The sequence below is a fragment of the Myodes glareolus genome, chromosome 5 (genome assembly GCF_982192425.1).
Source record: "Myodes glareolus chromosome 5, mMyoGla1.1, whole genome shotgun sequence".
Taxonomy (NCBI): Eukaryota; Metazoa; Chordata; class Mammalia; order Rodentia; family Cricetidae; genus Myodes; species Myodes glareolus.
Window position 1 is genome coordinate 65,712,442 of NC_142030.1, and position 14,963 is coordinate 65,727,404.

Genomic DNA, 14,963 nt, shown 5'->3' on the forward strand with positions numbered 1-14,963 from the left:
GTAGAAACTCTTAAGTGTAATCTAATTTCAAGTTTGTTATTATAGAGACAAGAAAATTATTTTGAAGAGGGTTAGGTAATTTCCTCAAGGTCAAGCTGGCTGGATAATAGCTCAGCCGAGACAAAAGAACCCGGCTCTGCACCCCATCCCAGCGCTCCTCACCTCCACATGTTGCTACAGAGGAAGATGTGCTTGTCAGGCTGGGGAAACAGTGCTCATCTCAGAGATGTGAAGAACCCAGGGATGCCAAAGTTCAGGTTCTGTCCTTTGACGCAGTCTCCCCCCCCCCATCACACTTTATCTTGTGATTTGTTTTTCCTCTCACATAATTCCTCTGGAGTTAATTAGTTGCAGGATTCATCCCAAAACTTAATCAAGACATGAAGCCACATAAATAGCTGCCTTGTATTGTTAAGCTTCTAGCCATGTGTATTTTTCTCCTGGGTCTATACCTTATTTCCAGCCCAGTGGTATATGTTGGGTAAAATTAAATGGAGCAAACAAATTTTCCACATCTTACATGGCTGAATTTAGTGAATAGAATAAACTTGGCCATAAGCAGAGTTGCTTTTCTTTCTGTGGCATCCCAGAATCCAACCTTCCCTCCTCCCCACGGGTGGGCTGTTTCACAGCCCAGCACTTTCGGTTACCTTTTTGTGTTAGTCACTTTCTGTGCTGCTGAGACAAAAATACAGAGCAAAAGCAACTTAATAAAGGAAGTTCTATCCGGCTCACAGTTTGAGGGCACAGTTCATCATGGTAGGGAGGTCATGGAGGCGGGACCTTGAGGGGACTGATCGCCAGTGTCAGAAAGCAGAAGGAAACAAAAGTTGATGCTTAGTTGGCTTTGCACTTTCTATTCAGTCTAGAACCCCAGCCAGTAGAAAAGGACCCCCTCATTTAGAGTGGGTTTCCCTGGCTTGATTAATATAATCTAGAAAATACCTCACTGGTATGCTTCTGAAGGATTTTAGGTCTTATCATATTGACAAGCAATATTAATGGTTACACTCCTAATATGCACTACATTATTCTAGGAGCTATAGAAATAAGAAAGGCTATATGACTGCTGTTGCATCTGCCTAGATTATTTTCCCCTCAGGTTTTCAATAAATATTTTTAAATTTTTTATGTGCATGAATGCCTTTCCTGCATATGAAGAGCGTGCCTGCGTTGCCCCAGGAGCCAGAAGAGAGCAATGGTTCCCTGGCACTGGAGTTACAGAGGGGTGCTTGGAAGGAAACTGTGCTCCTCTGCAAAATGAGCAAACTCTAACCTCTCAGCCATCTCTCCAGTTCCTCCATGTAAGTCGTTACAGGACCACCTCCATCTTCTCTTCCAGGTGTCAACTTAGAATCAGCCCTCCCCATCATCGCTGGGTGACTCTCGGTGCCTGCCAACTTCATCTATCACCAATTTTCTAGTCAGCCTCAAGTATATCATCTGCCTGTAGCTTCTTCATAGTGTCTATTTCTGTGCAGGACGATTGCTTTCATTCAGTTACTGCTTGCTTATTTGCTTTCCTCTCTAGGATACAAGCTCCATAACGGTAGATTTTTTTTCTTCTGCGTTATTTATCATATACACAGCACCTAAACCAATATCTAAACAGAGAGAAGCTACTGAAGAAATAGAAGGCTAAACCCCAATCCCATTCTTAGGGATTAATCAACCAAGCTGCCAAATCATTTACATATTTGTAGAAACTGAAAATGACCCAGAATACAATTCTAGTGGCTAATCTTGATGGTCAGTTTGAAGGCATTAAAACATTAAAAAATAAATAAACCACTGGGTATGTCTGTGATGAGTCATCTAGATTAGGTTAGCCAGAGTGGAAAAGCTCACCCTGAATGTGTGATAGCATTTCATTGACTGGGGTAGCAAATGTAATAAGGGGAGTATGAACTGGGCACCAACATTGATCCTGCTTCTGCTTCCTGACTATGGACACAATGGGACTGGCTACTTCCTGCCCCTGCCACTATACCTTCCCTGTCATGGCAGATCATATCATCTGAAATGCGGGGCCCAAATAAACCCCTTCTTAATCCACCTTTGTCAGACTCGGTCAAAGTGTGAGATCAGAAGCTAACACAACAGCAAATCAATTACAAGACAATATGAAAAATAGGCTGCTTTCCTATTACCGGATCTGGACACCAGAGTTATCCTATGAACCAAAATGCTATCCAGGTTAAAATATTAAATTCTTTGATAATCTGTGGTTCCCAGAGGGGGAAGAAAAGAAGAAATAAAGAAGGCCATCTCTCTGCAGTATGGTTTCAAGCAACCTCCACAGAGTTTTCTTGAGACAGTAGAGTGAGGACCGTGTTACCTAGAGTACTAAGCTAAGCACCTCTAATCCTGGCTGTTGTATTTTTCTAGTTCGCTTCAATGTCAGGGTGCTTAAAGCAATCCGGTGTTGCATACCAGCTGCTTCTGCACACAAGTCCAATAGCCAAAGGCTTAAGCAGAGCAAGCTCTGTGTTCAAGGTTAGCCCCTCTAGCCTGCACCACTACTTTGTAGAAAGGATGCCGGGAGAGAACCCTGGAGGGTAGCAGGGCTGAGGGTTGCTGTGTAAGATGGTGGAAGAACTTTGTGCCTATTGATCTTTGAGAAAGCATACACAATGTGTTTCTGCGAGGAGCAGCTTTGGTAACCTCTGGGAGCTTGCTAGAAATCCAGCGTCTCAGGCCCCACCTGTATTTACTGAGTCGCTTTCCATCTTAATGAGCTCCTACGCAATGCATGTGCACATTACATTTTGAGAATCATTGCTGGGGTTGGGGAATTGCTAGTACTGGAGATCATGAGGGAAAACCTTTTGCAACAAACTACCCAAATCCAGAAAATTGAAAGGGATTGACAGTACATCCACCATGTACCTAACAGGGCTGAGCATCTGGCCCTGGTGGACTGATCTTAGACCAATGCTCTGGCTTCGGTGATTTCCTGAGCCCACCTTAAACTCTTTTTTGTGTTGTGTACTTTTAGGTAACATGTATAAAGTCATTTCCAGTATACGTCAGTGACTAGATTCTCTCTCTCTCTCTCTCTCTCTCTCTCTCTCTCTCTCTCTCTCTCTCTGTGTGTGTGTGTGTGTGTGCGTGTATGTGTGTGTGTGTGTGTGTGTGTGTGTGTGTGTGTGTTTTGGGGCCACAGGTCAACTTTGGATGCTATTTTCCTTGTCTTCTAAGTCTTTACTGGCTAGCAACGCAGCAGCTGGTTAGGCTAGTTGACCAGCAAGAACTGGTCTAGAGCTCTTGTTCATTCTCTTCAGCACCGAGATTAAAAGTGTGTGTCATCACATCCTGTGCTTTTTTTAACTCTGTTTTTATATTTTTAAATGTGGGTTCTGAGTATTGAACTCTGGTATTCATGCTTGTTTGAAAGTGCTTTACCAACTCAACTATCTCCCTAGCCCTGCTACCCTGGAGGGAAGCAGGGCTGAGGTTTGCTGTGTAAGATGGTGGAAGAACATTGTAGTCATCTCTTCTAATCCTGACTTCCTACTCATTGGTTCTGTGACTACATGCAAATTACTGAAGTTCTGCAAGATTTTCTTTCTACATACTGGGGAGGGTGGGACTTAAGTCTGTTAGAAAATTAAATGAGAAAAGCTATGTTATGTGTAGATCACATTATTGGGCTTAGAACAAGCATTCCAGTCATTTTGGGGAATATTATTCTTACTAGCTTCCTCCCTTAACCTATAGATCCAGTGTACTCTGTACTCATTGTATCAGAACCTAGGGAACCAAAGCTTGAAACTCACAGAAGTGTTTCGGGAAAGCTTAGCCTCTTGCAAAAGCTCTGCCTATGGCATAGCCATACTTAGCTCTGGCAGCTCCTCCTTCAAACCTCTGGATGCCACCGAGCAGCATAATTCTCCTGGTCCCTTCTCAGCTTACTGCAGGGCTTTACATGTAACAGATCCTTAGCAAACATTTGCTGAATGACTAAATGAATCATTTCGAGAAAATAGCCATACACCACCCTAATTGCCTTGCTACTTGAGCGCTAACTTCGTTGTTGCAAATATGCACAGAAAGCCTTTGGAGCTGGTTTGCAACCCAAGGGTCATAAAACAAAACATTGCAGAAAATTTAACGATGTACTTTTCATCGGATTTATGTAAGTTTGTGTCTCTTTAACCTGGTCACATTTTTAAGGCATGAGTTGCAATCTGGGAAGTTAACCTGAAAAACCATACCCGGCTAAAATAGGTGAGCCTGGACCTCCGCTGACCAGCACTACAGGCTCAGCACTGAGGCAGTGACTGATTTTGTGACAGTTGCAGCAGAGGTCTGTTATCCTGGGAAAGGGATCAGCTGAATCTGTCCAAGACCAAGACACACAAAAGCAAAGCGGTAGAACAAGGAAAACTCGGATCCTAAGTGGTGGGGATACGACGCCAGGTAGGTGAGTCACTTTCTTTGTCTCTAACTGCTGATGACTTAGAGCTGGAGATCACAGCATGGGACCAACTCTCAGCTGAGTCTCAGAGGAAGATGAAGACAGGCAGCGAGCTCAACTTTCCCCAGGGGCAGGAGGCAGCTGAATAGATCCCAGTGTGTACAGTGGACTGGCAGTCACAGCAGGGAGGACACCCTTGCTTATTACAGCTTCTCAGCCTCGACGCCCCAGCCGACGTGCAGCAAAAGCACTGGTCAGGAAGGCAATGGTCAAAGGTCACAACGAGTGATATTGGAAATGAAACAGGAGGAATGAAAGGCCTGGGGGAACCTGTCCTGAGCACAGCATTAGGAAATAAAAGAAAGGAGCTGCCTTAGTGTGTGAGTAGGGATTAAGGTTAAGTCTGTGCAGGATTTATTTGAGGAAGGAGCACTGTTTCTTGATCATTTTTCTGAGGCTTTCAGATGTATAGATTTTTTTTCCTGTTTCTTCTGAAGTGAGGGAAGGTAAAAGATTCATTCTTTGACCAGACTGTGGGTTCTAATTGTATACCAGACATTCCCATGGGTGTGAGGACTTAGAAACTAACAAAATGTGGTTGTAATGCTTTGTATTTCCTCCCAGACTTCTGGCCAATGTTCAGGCTAGCTTTTGTTTTTGCCTTTTTATTCCTTTTCTTTTTGTGGGTGTGTGTTATTTTATGTTTTTCATTCAGAGTCTTACATAATTCAGGCTGACTTTAAACTCGTTGGGTAGCTGAGGATGACCTTGAACTTCTAATCCTCCCATCTCCACTTCTCTGATGATGAGGTCACAGCCACGCCAAAACTGAGTTCTGTGTAGAAATGTTGTGTGCATTGCTTTTGTAGGTTCATTTTATGAGTCTTCACTTAGCATAAACTTTTCAGAAAATATGTTTTAATCTTTAGAAGAATTTGTTATAGAAGAAGCGCATGCTTGTTGTAGGAAAAGAAATATGGAAGTTCTCAGTACAAAACAACATGAATCTTTTATACTTACCACTAATTAATCTTGGAGCAAACACCCAGTCAATTTGCTTTTCTATATAAAGTGAATTTAAGATTACAAATGTATTTTCTCTACATATTATTTACATGTGTATGTGTGTGAATTTATATATTTAGAGAGAGCTAGATATCCATCTCCATATGTATCTATATTTAGATAGGTATATATCTATCTAGATTTGTTCATTTATAATGTTGAGGAATAGAAGCTCCAGATGCATAGACGGTTGTTGTGGAATATTACTTTAACTAGGCAAAGATGTGTTACATTTGCTTATGTTGCATTTGTTTATGTAACTATATGTTGCACTTGTTTGTGCTGCATTTATTTAATTACGCAAAGATGTGTCACTGTTTCAGCTTGCCTGCCTAAGGCTCCTGATTGGTCTAATAAAAAGCTGAATGGCCAATAGCTAGGCAGTAGTGGGATAGATGGACTGTCAGGAACAGAAAATAAATAGGAGGAATACTAGAGAGCAGAGAAGAGAATGAGGGAGACAGAGAGGGAAATGATTGGGGCCATGGGCAACTGCCAGCCAGCAATCCTGAGTAGGACATACAGAATGAAAGAAAGGTAAAAAGCCCCAAGGGTAAAAACATAGGTGAAGAGAAACAAATATATAAGAGATACATACAAGATTTTATAAGAGCTAGTGGGACAACCGTAAGATAAGACCGAGCGTTTACAACTAACAATAAGTCTGTGTCATATTTGGGAGCTGGATGGTGGCCCCAAAGAAAGCCTGCTACAGACAGTAAGCTGGTAGTAATGACTATCTTCTTGCCTCTGGTGAGTAGAACACCAGGAAATAAGGTCAGGGAAATAATTTGTTTTTCATTTTATTCTGTTTTATGCACTTTGATTATTTTAAACACATACACTTGAGATTAAAAATAGTGCCGCCAAGGCCGTCGTTATGGGAGAGAATCCCACAAGGAAATGACAGCACAGGGGCACGTGAAGAACGCTGCAAAGAATCTGCAAAGCCTGAAGGAAGCAGGAAGCGGGCTGCCAAGAACTGTGCCTGGAGTCAGGGAGGCCTTGTGAGAATGGGGTCCCTCTCATTAGTTCTTGCCAAGTGCTTGGGAGATCCAGAATGGTGGTCAAGGTTGGGTTGATGTGCTATTCAGGCCTGAAGAGCTTCGGTGCCAACCAGGGAGAGCTTGGACCGGGGGAAGCCCTTGCTCGGCCCACTGACACTGGATCTGGACTGCTGCCTCCCAGAACTAGAAGACGGTGAATTATGTTAAGGTGTCAGGACTGTGTCATTTGTTACAGCAGCCACGGGAACCTGATACAGAGAGGGAAGCTGTACTTCTTGTGCTGAGACAGCAGGATCCAATAAGCATACGGCATCAAGTTGAGGAGCAATGCCACTAAATTGCATTTTTAAAAGGTAACAGATGGTGTCTTTTAGAATGCAGTGAGATGGCAGGAAACAGAAGCAAAGGAGTTACAGGAGGAAACCACTTAAATGGTGTTCTTATTGATATAAGAAGCTATACAGATTTATGGATACAGCATGATGTGTTGACTGATGCGTATTATGTATGTGCCTGATGTATGTTTGATGCGATAATCAAAGCAGGGTGATTAGTATATCCATCACCTTAAATTTTGATCACTTATTCAGGATGAATACACCCAAATGTTCTCTTCTAGCTGCTGAGAATACGCTAACACTACGGTTAACTATATTCACCCTACTGTGCAATGCATATCAGGACTTAATTTCTGCTATTACAGCACAGTATATACCAGTCTCTCACTCTCTCTCTTCCCACCCCCTTTATTCTCTTCAATCTGAATTATTGCCATACCAATTGATATTGTAAACTCAGCCTTGAGAAAATGCAAAAGAGGAGGCCTGTGTTGAGAAAATATCTAGGTAGGGAAGAGGTCATAGCTTCATATGGTTGAGTGCAAAGAATCAGAAGTACCAAGACTCTCTCCACATTAATTTTTGTGCCTTACATGGGTTCAGAATCTAGTGGCTACAGGGAAGCCAGGTGTTGGTCATTGGGGCGTCTAGAGAAAATGCAGGTATTAATCTTGACTTGAACATTCAGTGGCAATGAAGTGCCGATTCTTGGAGGAAATGAATGATTCTGGGGTGGGAGCTGAGGATCCAGATGGAACTCATCCAACATGGGCAAAGAAGGAAGCAATAGCAAAGATGAAGTGAGGCTGGAAAGGTGACTCGTTGAGTAAGAGCATCTGCTACTCTTTCAGAAGACTGGAGTTCAGTGCCTAGCATCCAAATCTGGTGGCTCACACTCACAACCACCAGCAACTCCCGCTCCAGGCAATCTGATGCTCTCTTTGACACTTTGGGAACTGTCACACCTCTGCCCCACCCCAAACACACACACACACACACACACAGAGAGAGGGGGGGGAGATAGCAAGAAGGAGAGAGAGCAAAGGAGGAAGAGAGAAGGAGAGAGAGAGAGATTGAGGGAAGGAGGGAGGGAAAAATAAATCTTCCAAAAATGAAAGCTTTGCATGATCCTTATATATGCAAATGATTCCTTTAAAGGAGTGAGGGCAAAGAGGATTCAACTAAAGGTTAAGGACATAGAAAGAGACTATGAACAGAACAGCAATAGGAACATGATGGGAAGAGACGAGTTTTAAGGAGTGGCATGATGATAGAAAAATCTATAAATAAGACAGATGGAATGGTCATAGAATAAATGCTAGTGACACTGATTAAAAAGTCCTTGAGTTTCTCCTGCTCCAGTGCTGTTTAAAAAAACAAACAAACAACTGGAAGAGTGGAAATGAAGTCAGTGAGAGGAAGCAGAGGAATGACACGAAAATTCTAAAGAAATTTATTGAGAATGTATTTAAAGTAAACAGTGGTTAAAACACAGGGGGCTCACGTTTATGAGAAGATGAGTTTTCAAAGACTCAGCATTGGGAAAGAGAGCATTCAGTGGCTGCAGAGATTGTAAAGGCTTAAAAGGACATAATTAATGAGCAAAAGGTAAGATGGACCAAGACAGCTGGCAGCCAAACCAAAGGTGGAGAGGTTGGTCTGAAACAGAAGACCATCCTGTTTTCTGAGCTCAAGGGTAAAGGATAATGAGATAAGACACAGGCATCTTTAGATATTTATATATGGGGACAAAGGGTACTGGAAAACTCTATTTATAATTGTGTTCTTTTTTGTGAAAAAGAGAGAAACAAAGGGAGAAGAAAGGAAAAGAAAGTGATCAAGTTTAATTTTAGAAATAAGAAATAGAGACATATTTTTTCCCATGGGTCTCCAAAAGATTCATGTAGAGATATTTAATAAAAAATGGTATCATGAGAAGTAAACCCTACTGCATGAAGAGCCGCCCTCTAAAGATCCAGCCTAAAACACGCATCTCTAAGTTATCATCAGTCATATGTGAGTAATGCTGAGTGCCTACAGCGATGCCCACAGGTCCATGCCAGAAGGGCTTTTATACCCATGACAACCACCTCTATCATCACTGGCAACAATTGCAAGAAACAATAGCAACAACAGGAATGACAACAAATGACTGTGTTTTAGAGTAAAGGGAGATCGATGCCCAGTTTAAAATTAGGAACCCAGGCCTGGAGGGATGGCTCAGCCATTAAAGGCTAGGCTAACAAACAAAAATATTAAGAACCCAAACAAACGACACAACAGATGAATCCTATAGCTTCCAGAGAAGTCTCAAGAATGGGAGGCCGCAGGGTGAACGTGGGTAATGGCCCCTCACAACGCTTACAAGTTCGGCATAGCTGAAGTAAGCCAAAATAATTGAATACTTTTTAATGTAAATACCAAGCAGGAAGCTACATAGATCATAGTTCTTTAAACTCAAGTCAACAGTTGGAGTGTGGCAAAGCTGCATCCTGAGTGGCAAAAGAGGCTTCTCATCAAGGGAAGCAAGGTGCAATGCCAAGGCTTTAACAAACCTCCCTACTGGGCTCAGAGTTTCTCTTAAGGACAGCACTGTGCCTGGAGAGATGCATCATGTAGAGTCAGGAGCTTAGAGCAAGGTCAGATGTTCATCTCCCAGAAATCGCAGGCCTTGGCAATCCCTGAGACCCTGGCAGGCAGGAGGAGCAAAGGATTCAGCCTTGTGATCCAGTGCCTGGGCTCTGGAACGGAGACTTCAGAGAGTTTTGCCAGCTGGAACTGATCTTATCTACATCCACTTACATTACACCGTTCTCCTGACAAATTGGAATCAGAATATTGTTCAGATTCCAAAGCTTGAGAAGCCTGAGGTTGAAGCCTCTATGACTTCAGAGGACTCTGGTTTAGGGGGATATTCCTTCAGCCATTGTGACTCAGAGATTAATCTCTTGGTCCTGAAGAAAGACGCTAGCCAGAAGGGAATCCGTCATAATTCTGCCTCCTGTTGAACAAGGCAACTGGGCGGTTGTATGGAGAACACAGAAGCACGACCACTCAGGCTACAGACATAATTATTCTTTTGGTAGCACTGTTGATAGTAAAGAGGCTCTGGTCTCAAAGAAAGTTTTGATTCATAATCGATAAGATGTCCCATTTCTTGAATTTCACTTTCAAGACTTCCCCAAAATTAGCAGCTTGCACATCCATAACCAGCTCTCATCAGAGTACCATGCAGATTGGATCAGGAGGAAGTCCGAGAATGGCAATGCTAAATCCGTCTTGATGTGATTAAAAATACTTAGGATGGCACCACTACTGTACAGCAAAGGGGCTTCTGGTCAGTCACTTGCTGGTCAGATAGTGGGAACCAAGATTTATTTTTAAGTCTGCCACCCAACACTTAAGACAGTTCTTCAAAACACAAATCAATAGGGAAAATGGAAAATAAACCTAAGTATAGTGCAAGATAGAATGAGAAGGGACTTAGTCTGTCATTCCCGTGAGAGGTTAAGAGGCAGTATGTTGGTGGTGTTGTGGGTAAATGGACTGGAACCTTCTCCTCCTTCCCTCCTATTTCATAGCAGCAGCATGGATGGCATCTGTCACCTTTTAGTGGTTGGCACACTATATAGTATATACAGAATAAAACTCTAGAGTAACTAACACAAAGAACACACACCTGTGGTCTCATCCTCCATCCTCTCATATCCTCATTTTGAGATTTGAGTTTAGCAACCTGACCTGAGACATTTCACAGAGAAGCCCACAGAATTTGGGGAACTATGAATTAATCTTTTTCCTTTGGAACCTCTACCTTTGACCATACAGATTGCTGGTAGGCCAGCAGGACTCGCACAGGTGTAGAATTTGCCACTGAGCCACCCACTCACCTTTACTGATGTCTTCATATTCTAGCCAGAGTCGCCGTTGAACTTGCTTGTTTGGGTACCATATAGAACAGGATTCCTCAAAGCCGTAGACAGCTTCCTGGATGTAATGGTTGCCAAACTGATCCAAGAAAGCCACGAAATCTGCACGAGATGTGGCCCCATCCAAGGAGTGGAGCGCATTGCTGAAGGCTGTGGGAGAATATCACCCAGGAGTAAACAAATAAGGATGGGAACTCAGAGATTAGGTACATGGATTCCTAGGCAACCTGGTCCCAAATGTGAGCATGTAACCTCAAGCGATGTTTGAGAGCTAGCTAGGAATAATATGATGTGTTTCTGTTTAACTGAAATAAAAGTTTAGGTGCCGAAGTAGGTATCTTTTCAAGGATGTTGATTGTGCTGTTAATTTTAGGCAAGTTAAGCAGAGGAGCGCAAATCCTGACTCCTGCCATCATTAAGTAAATGGCTTTGTGTCCCCTAAAACTGCAGTGCATGACATTAAATCAATTTAGTCAGGTTAATTAATAGCATTTTAAAAATAGAAAGGGAATAGCATAGTCTAAAATAGAAACATAAATACTAGCAAGGAACATTCCACATCATAAGATGAAGTATTGTTTTATGGTGTATGTATTGTGTGGATGTGGGTGTGGGAAGCACGGGGTCATAAAATAAAATATATCTCGTGGGCAGACACTATGATGGCTAATACTGCCAACTTGACACAAACCTAGATATACTGAGAAGAAAAAGTAATAATTGAGCGAATGTCTTCATAAGATTCACCTATAGGCAAGTCTGTTGGGCATTTTCTTGATTGCTGGTTGATTTGGGATGACCTAGCCCACTGTGGGTGGTGTCAAGCCTAGGCAGGAGGGTTTGAGTTGTATAAGAAAATGGTATGAGAAAGCCATCCAGGAGCAAGTTAGTATGTGGCATTCCTTCATGGCTTCTGCTTCAACTCCTTCCTGGAGTTCCTGTCTTAACTTCCTTCAGTAATAGACTGGTAATGGGAAAGTGTAAGACAAAAGCAAACAAACAAAAAACAAAAAAAGAACCCTCTTTCCTCCTAGAGTTGCTTTTGGTAATGGTGTTTTCTCACAGCAATAGAATAATCGTCTGAGACAAGGTAGGAGGACACATCCTAATTCTGGGCAGTACTGTTTCAGGGGCGGGGAGACTGGACAGAGTACAAAAGAAATGCCAGTTGAACACCAGCATTCACCTCTCTCTTCTTCCTAATCCTGCCACCACGCTTTCTCTATCACGGATGTGAGCCAAAATAAATGCTTCCCTCCTTAAGTGATCCATGTCAGTTATTCTGTCAGAGCAATGAGGAAACAAAGGAAAGTAGTAAGGAATTCAGGAACCAAAACTGTTTGCAAAACATGTTGACTAAGAACTGGGTAATGAGAGATAATGGAAGGAAAGAGGTTAGAAAGGTCACAGGAACAATGCTTGTATTTTATTTGAGAAAAACCAATGGTAAAGGAACGGGGAAACTTTGAGTAGAAGGACCCCATAAGCCTCCTCATTTGTCAACTAACTCAAATGTCTTTATGGCTTCTGTCAATCTTTAAGACTTACGGGAGAAAATAGTCTATAGTAAACTTTCCCGAATCTAATACTTTATCTGGCCAGCTCTTTTCAACCCTCCTTTCTAAACATCTGTGTCCTCCCAGGGCAAGGTGGAGTCTAACCCAATCATGAGATGTTAAGTACCAAGGTCCACATCACTTGTGACAACATTTTGTGACTTTGATAGGTCTCTGGTAATAGAAACACCTGAGTCATCTACCACTGCAATGCCCAGCATCTGTGCTAAGTGCAAACTGAGTCTGGGCGGAGTAACTCCTATTGCAGTGGTTCTTGAGAGTGAAAAGTGGCTTCATTTTCTACATAATCTGTTTTTGAGGTTTCCTTCAGCATCATTCCAATCCCTTCTCACTAAGAAATCTGTCAAATAAAAAAGTCAAATTTTTTAGATCTTTTGGACCCTGCGGAAATGTTCTAAAAAGTTTGCAATAATGTTGTGCCCAATAAGAATGTTCTAGATCTCTAATATTTTCCAATTCATGAAGCATATTTTTTTATGAGTATAGGCTTCATTTTTATCATAAGTCTTTATGGTCAATCACCTTTTTTCAACTGTCCCTGAGACTCCCAGCCTCTGTTCGCTGACTCTAAGACCCTAAATAAGTTTACAAGTCACCACTCCTTAAATTATTAAAGTATATATGTATTTCTACAAATCATTCCATTCTATATAACACACACTATTATATGTAGTTAAAGATATATTTCTTTGTTGCTTTCTATTATACTTGTTGTTTAGGAAATATGTTGTTTCCTTTTTTTTCTTCTTCCCTCCTTTTAGCTCCCTTTTCTTCAGATCATCATATGAAATCTTTCAATTGTGTTTTTGTCCTTTCAAATTTTTTTCTGACAATTCATTAAAAGTCTACTTTTAAAAACTACTCTGGTAATATTGTATGACCCCAGGAAAAGTGATATTTTCATTGGTTTCTGCCTTGCGTCTTCTATAGTATAGGATACCCCTTGAATTTAATCTGTGCTTTAAAAAGAATCTCTTTCTATCCATTTGCCCTGAAGAGTGAATCTGAGTGTGTTGGTTGGTGTCTCATGCAGTGGTTGTGCGCTAGGCTGCTTCTGCAATGCTGAGCTGAAGCATCCCTTCGGAAAGGAATCCCCAGGCCTGGTGGAAGGCGGAGGTGGGGGCTGGCTGTAGTGTTTGCTCACCCTGAGAGACGGCTGCTTGATTGAGTTTGATGTGGTACATCACAGACCGAACCTTCCAGTGCTGTAGTACAGGGTAGCCAGACACTTCACTGAAGTTCACCATCCCTGGGGACAGAGGAGACAAAAGGTCAGCATGTGAGACTGACTCGCAAGTCCCAGGTTGAAAAGCATGACCCAGTTCAATTAGGCTAAGGATGTACTAGTGAGGAAATTAGGAAGTGCTCTTTGATGAAGAGACTCTCTGGAAGCCTGGTTGTAACAACCATCGCCTATCGAATTCTTGCTCTCTGTCAGGCATTTTGCTAAGTACTTTGTATATGTTAAGCCATTTGATCCTTGTGCTGTAAGTGTTAACATCTGCACCTGCCAAGTGAAGACACTGAGACCCTGAGTGTTTATATGCAAAGTCCCCAAGAGACTAGGTAAGACAAGGTGGGGTCCCAAATGTGCCTGAACCCAGAACCAGGCTCCTTACTCATTCTGTTGCAATATCCAAATAATACATTTATAGTCAACTCTAGACTTACTGTATTGTAGCAATTTACTAAGCCAACACAATCTGTAACATTGATTTTTCTGTCTCAATTAACTGATTTATAGTTGGTATTTACACTTTAATTATTCTGAGGCTGATAATGCTTATCTCTTCTTTACCAGAAGGGACACTGCCAGGGTAACTAAGTCATTAAAGGGTAGTGACAGACAAATAGCGAGTGCCACCTATATGTCAGGCAATAGCATACACATTTAAGGTTCCCCTTTACCTATGAAAATCCAGATTCTGAAAAGCAAAGTCTGTTGCCCAAGGTCCGCTCAGCACATGCCTTCTTAGGGCCTTTGCCTGCTCTTCCTTAAGAGCTGAAAAAGTTCCCCTATTTGAATTCCAGTTAATTCTATAAATATATAATTCCACAGAAACAAAATAAATAAGCCACAGGAAATAAAATAAAGACTTCCCAAGTTTGTAAAAAAACAAACAAACAATTTTAGCTTCATTTCTGTTATATATACACACATATTATATATGCATATATGCTACAGAAATGTATATGTGCACTTATACATGTGCATATATGTACACGTGCACAGTACATAAAGGAAGTATATATATATATACATATATATATAACAGGATATATAGACTGTGGGTGCACCAATATGGCAATGGAACAGACAAACACAGTCAATTCTTCCGTTCTTTTGGCTTTGCTTTTTGAGACTAAATCAACGAACTTAATACCAAAACTGAATGAAGAGTGGGCAGGATTAATTAGCTGCTTGTCAACTCTGATCAAATTGGGCGAGTAATTACCAAATTTCCATTTCTGTGTGAATCATATGGGAATAATTATTGGTAAGGTAAAAAGAAGAAAGGTCAAGCAAAGTTGCTTCGTGAAGCAACTGCTTAAATTTTGCTCAGGTAATCAAGAGAAGCTTCATGTGATAAAGAGATTTTTCACTGGTTCTGTTCAAGTGTTCCGCT

The 14,963-nt window shown here is 41.7% G+C and overlaps 1 protein-coding gene across 2 annotated transcripts in view; it reads right to left on the reverse strand.

Moving 5' to 3' along the window:
* Window positions 1–14,963, reverse strand: part of Astn1 (astrotactin 1) — a 321,086-nt gene that overhangs the window by 61,157 nt on the left and 244,966 nt on the right. For both annotated transcript variants that reach the window (XM_087906372.1, XM_087906373.1), the window contains exons 15-16: window positions 13,481–13,585; window positions 10,721–10,909 (exon numbers count right to left, since the gene is read on the reverse strand). In XM_087906372.1, the coding sequence (XP_087762498.1) occupies window positions 10,721–10,909; window positions 13,481–13,585 (294 nt within the window). The remainder of the gene's footprint in view (window positions 1–10,720; window positions 10,910–13,480; window positions 13,586–14,963) is intronic.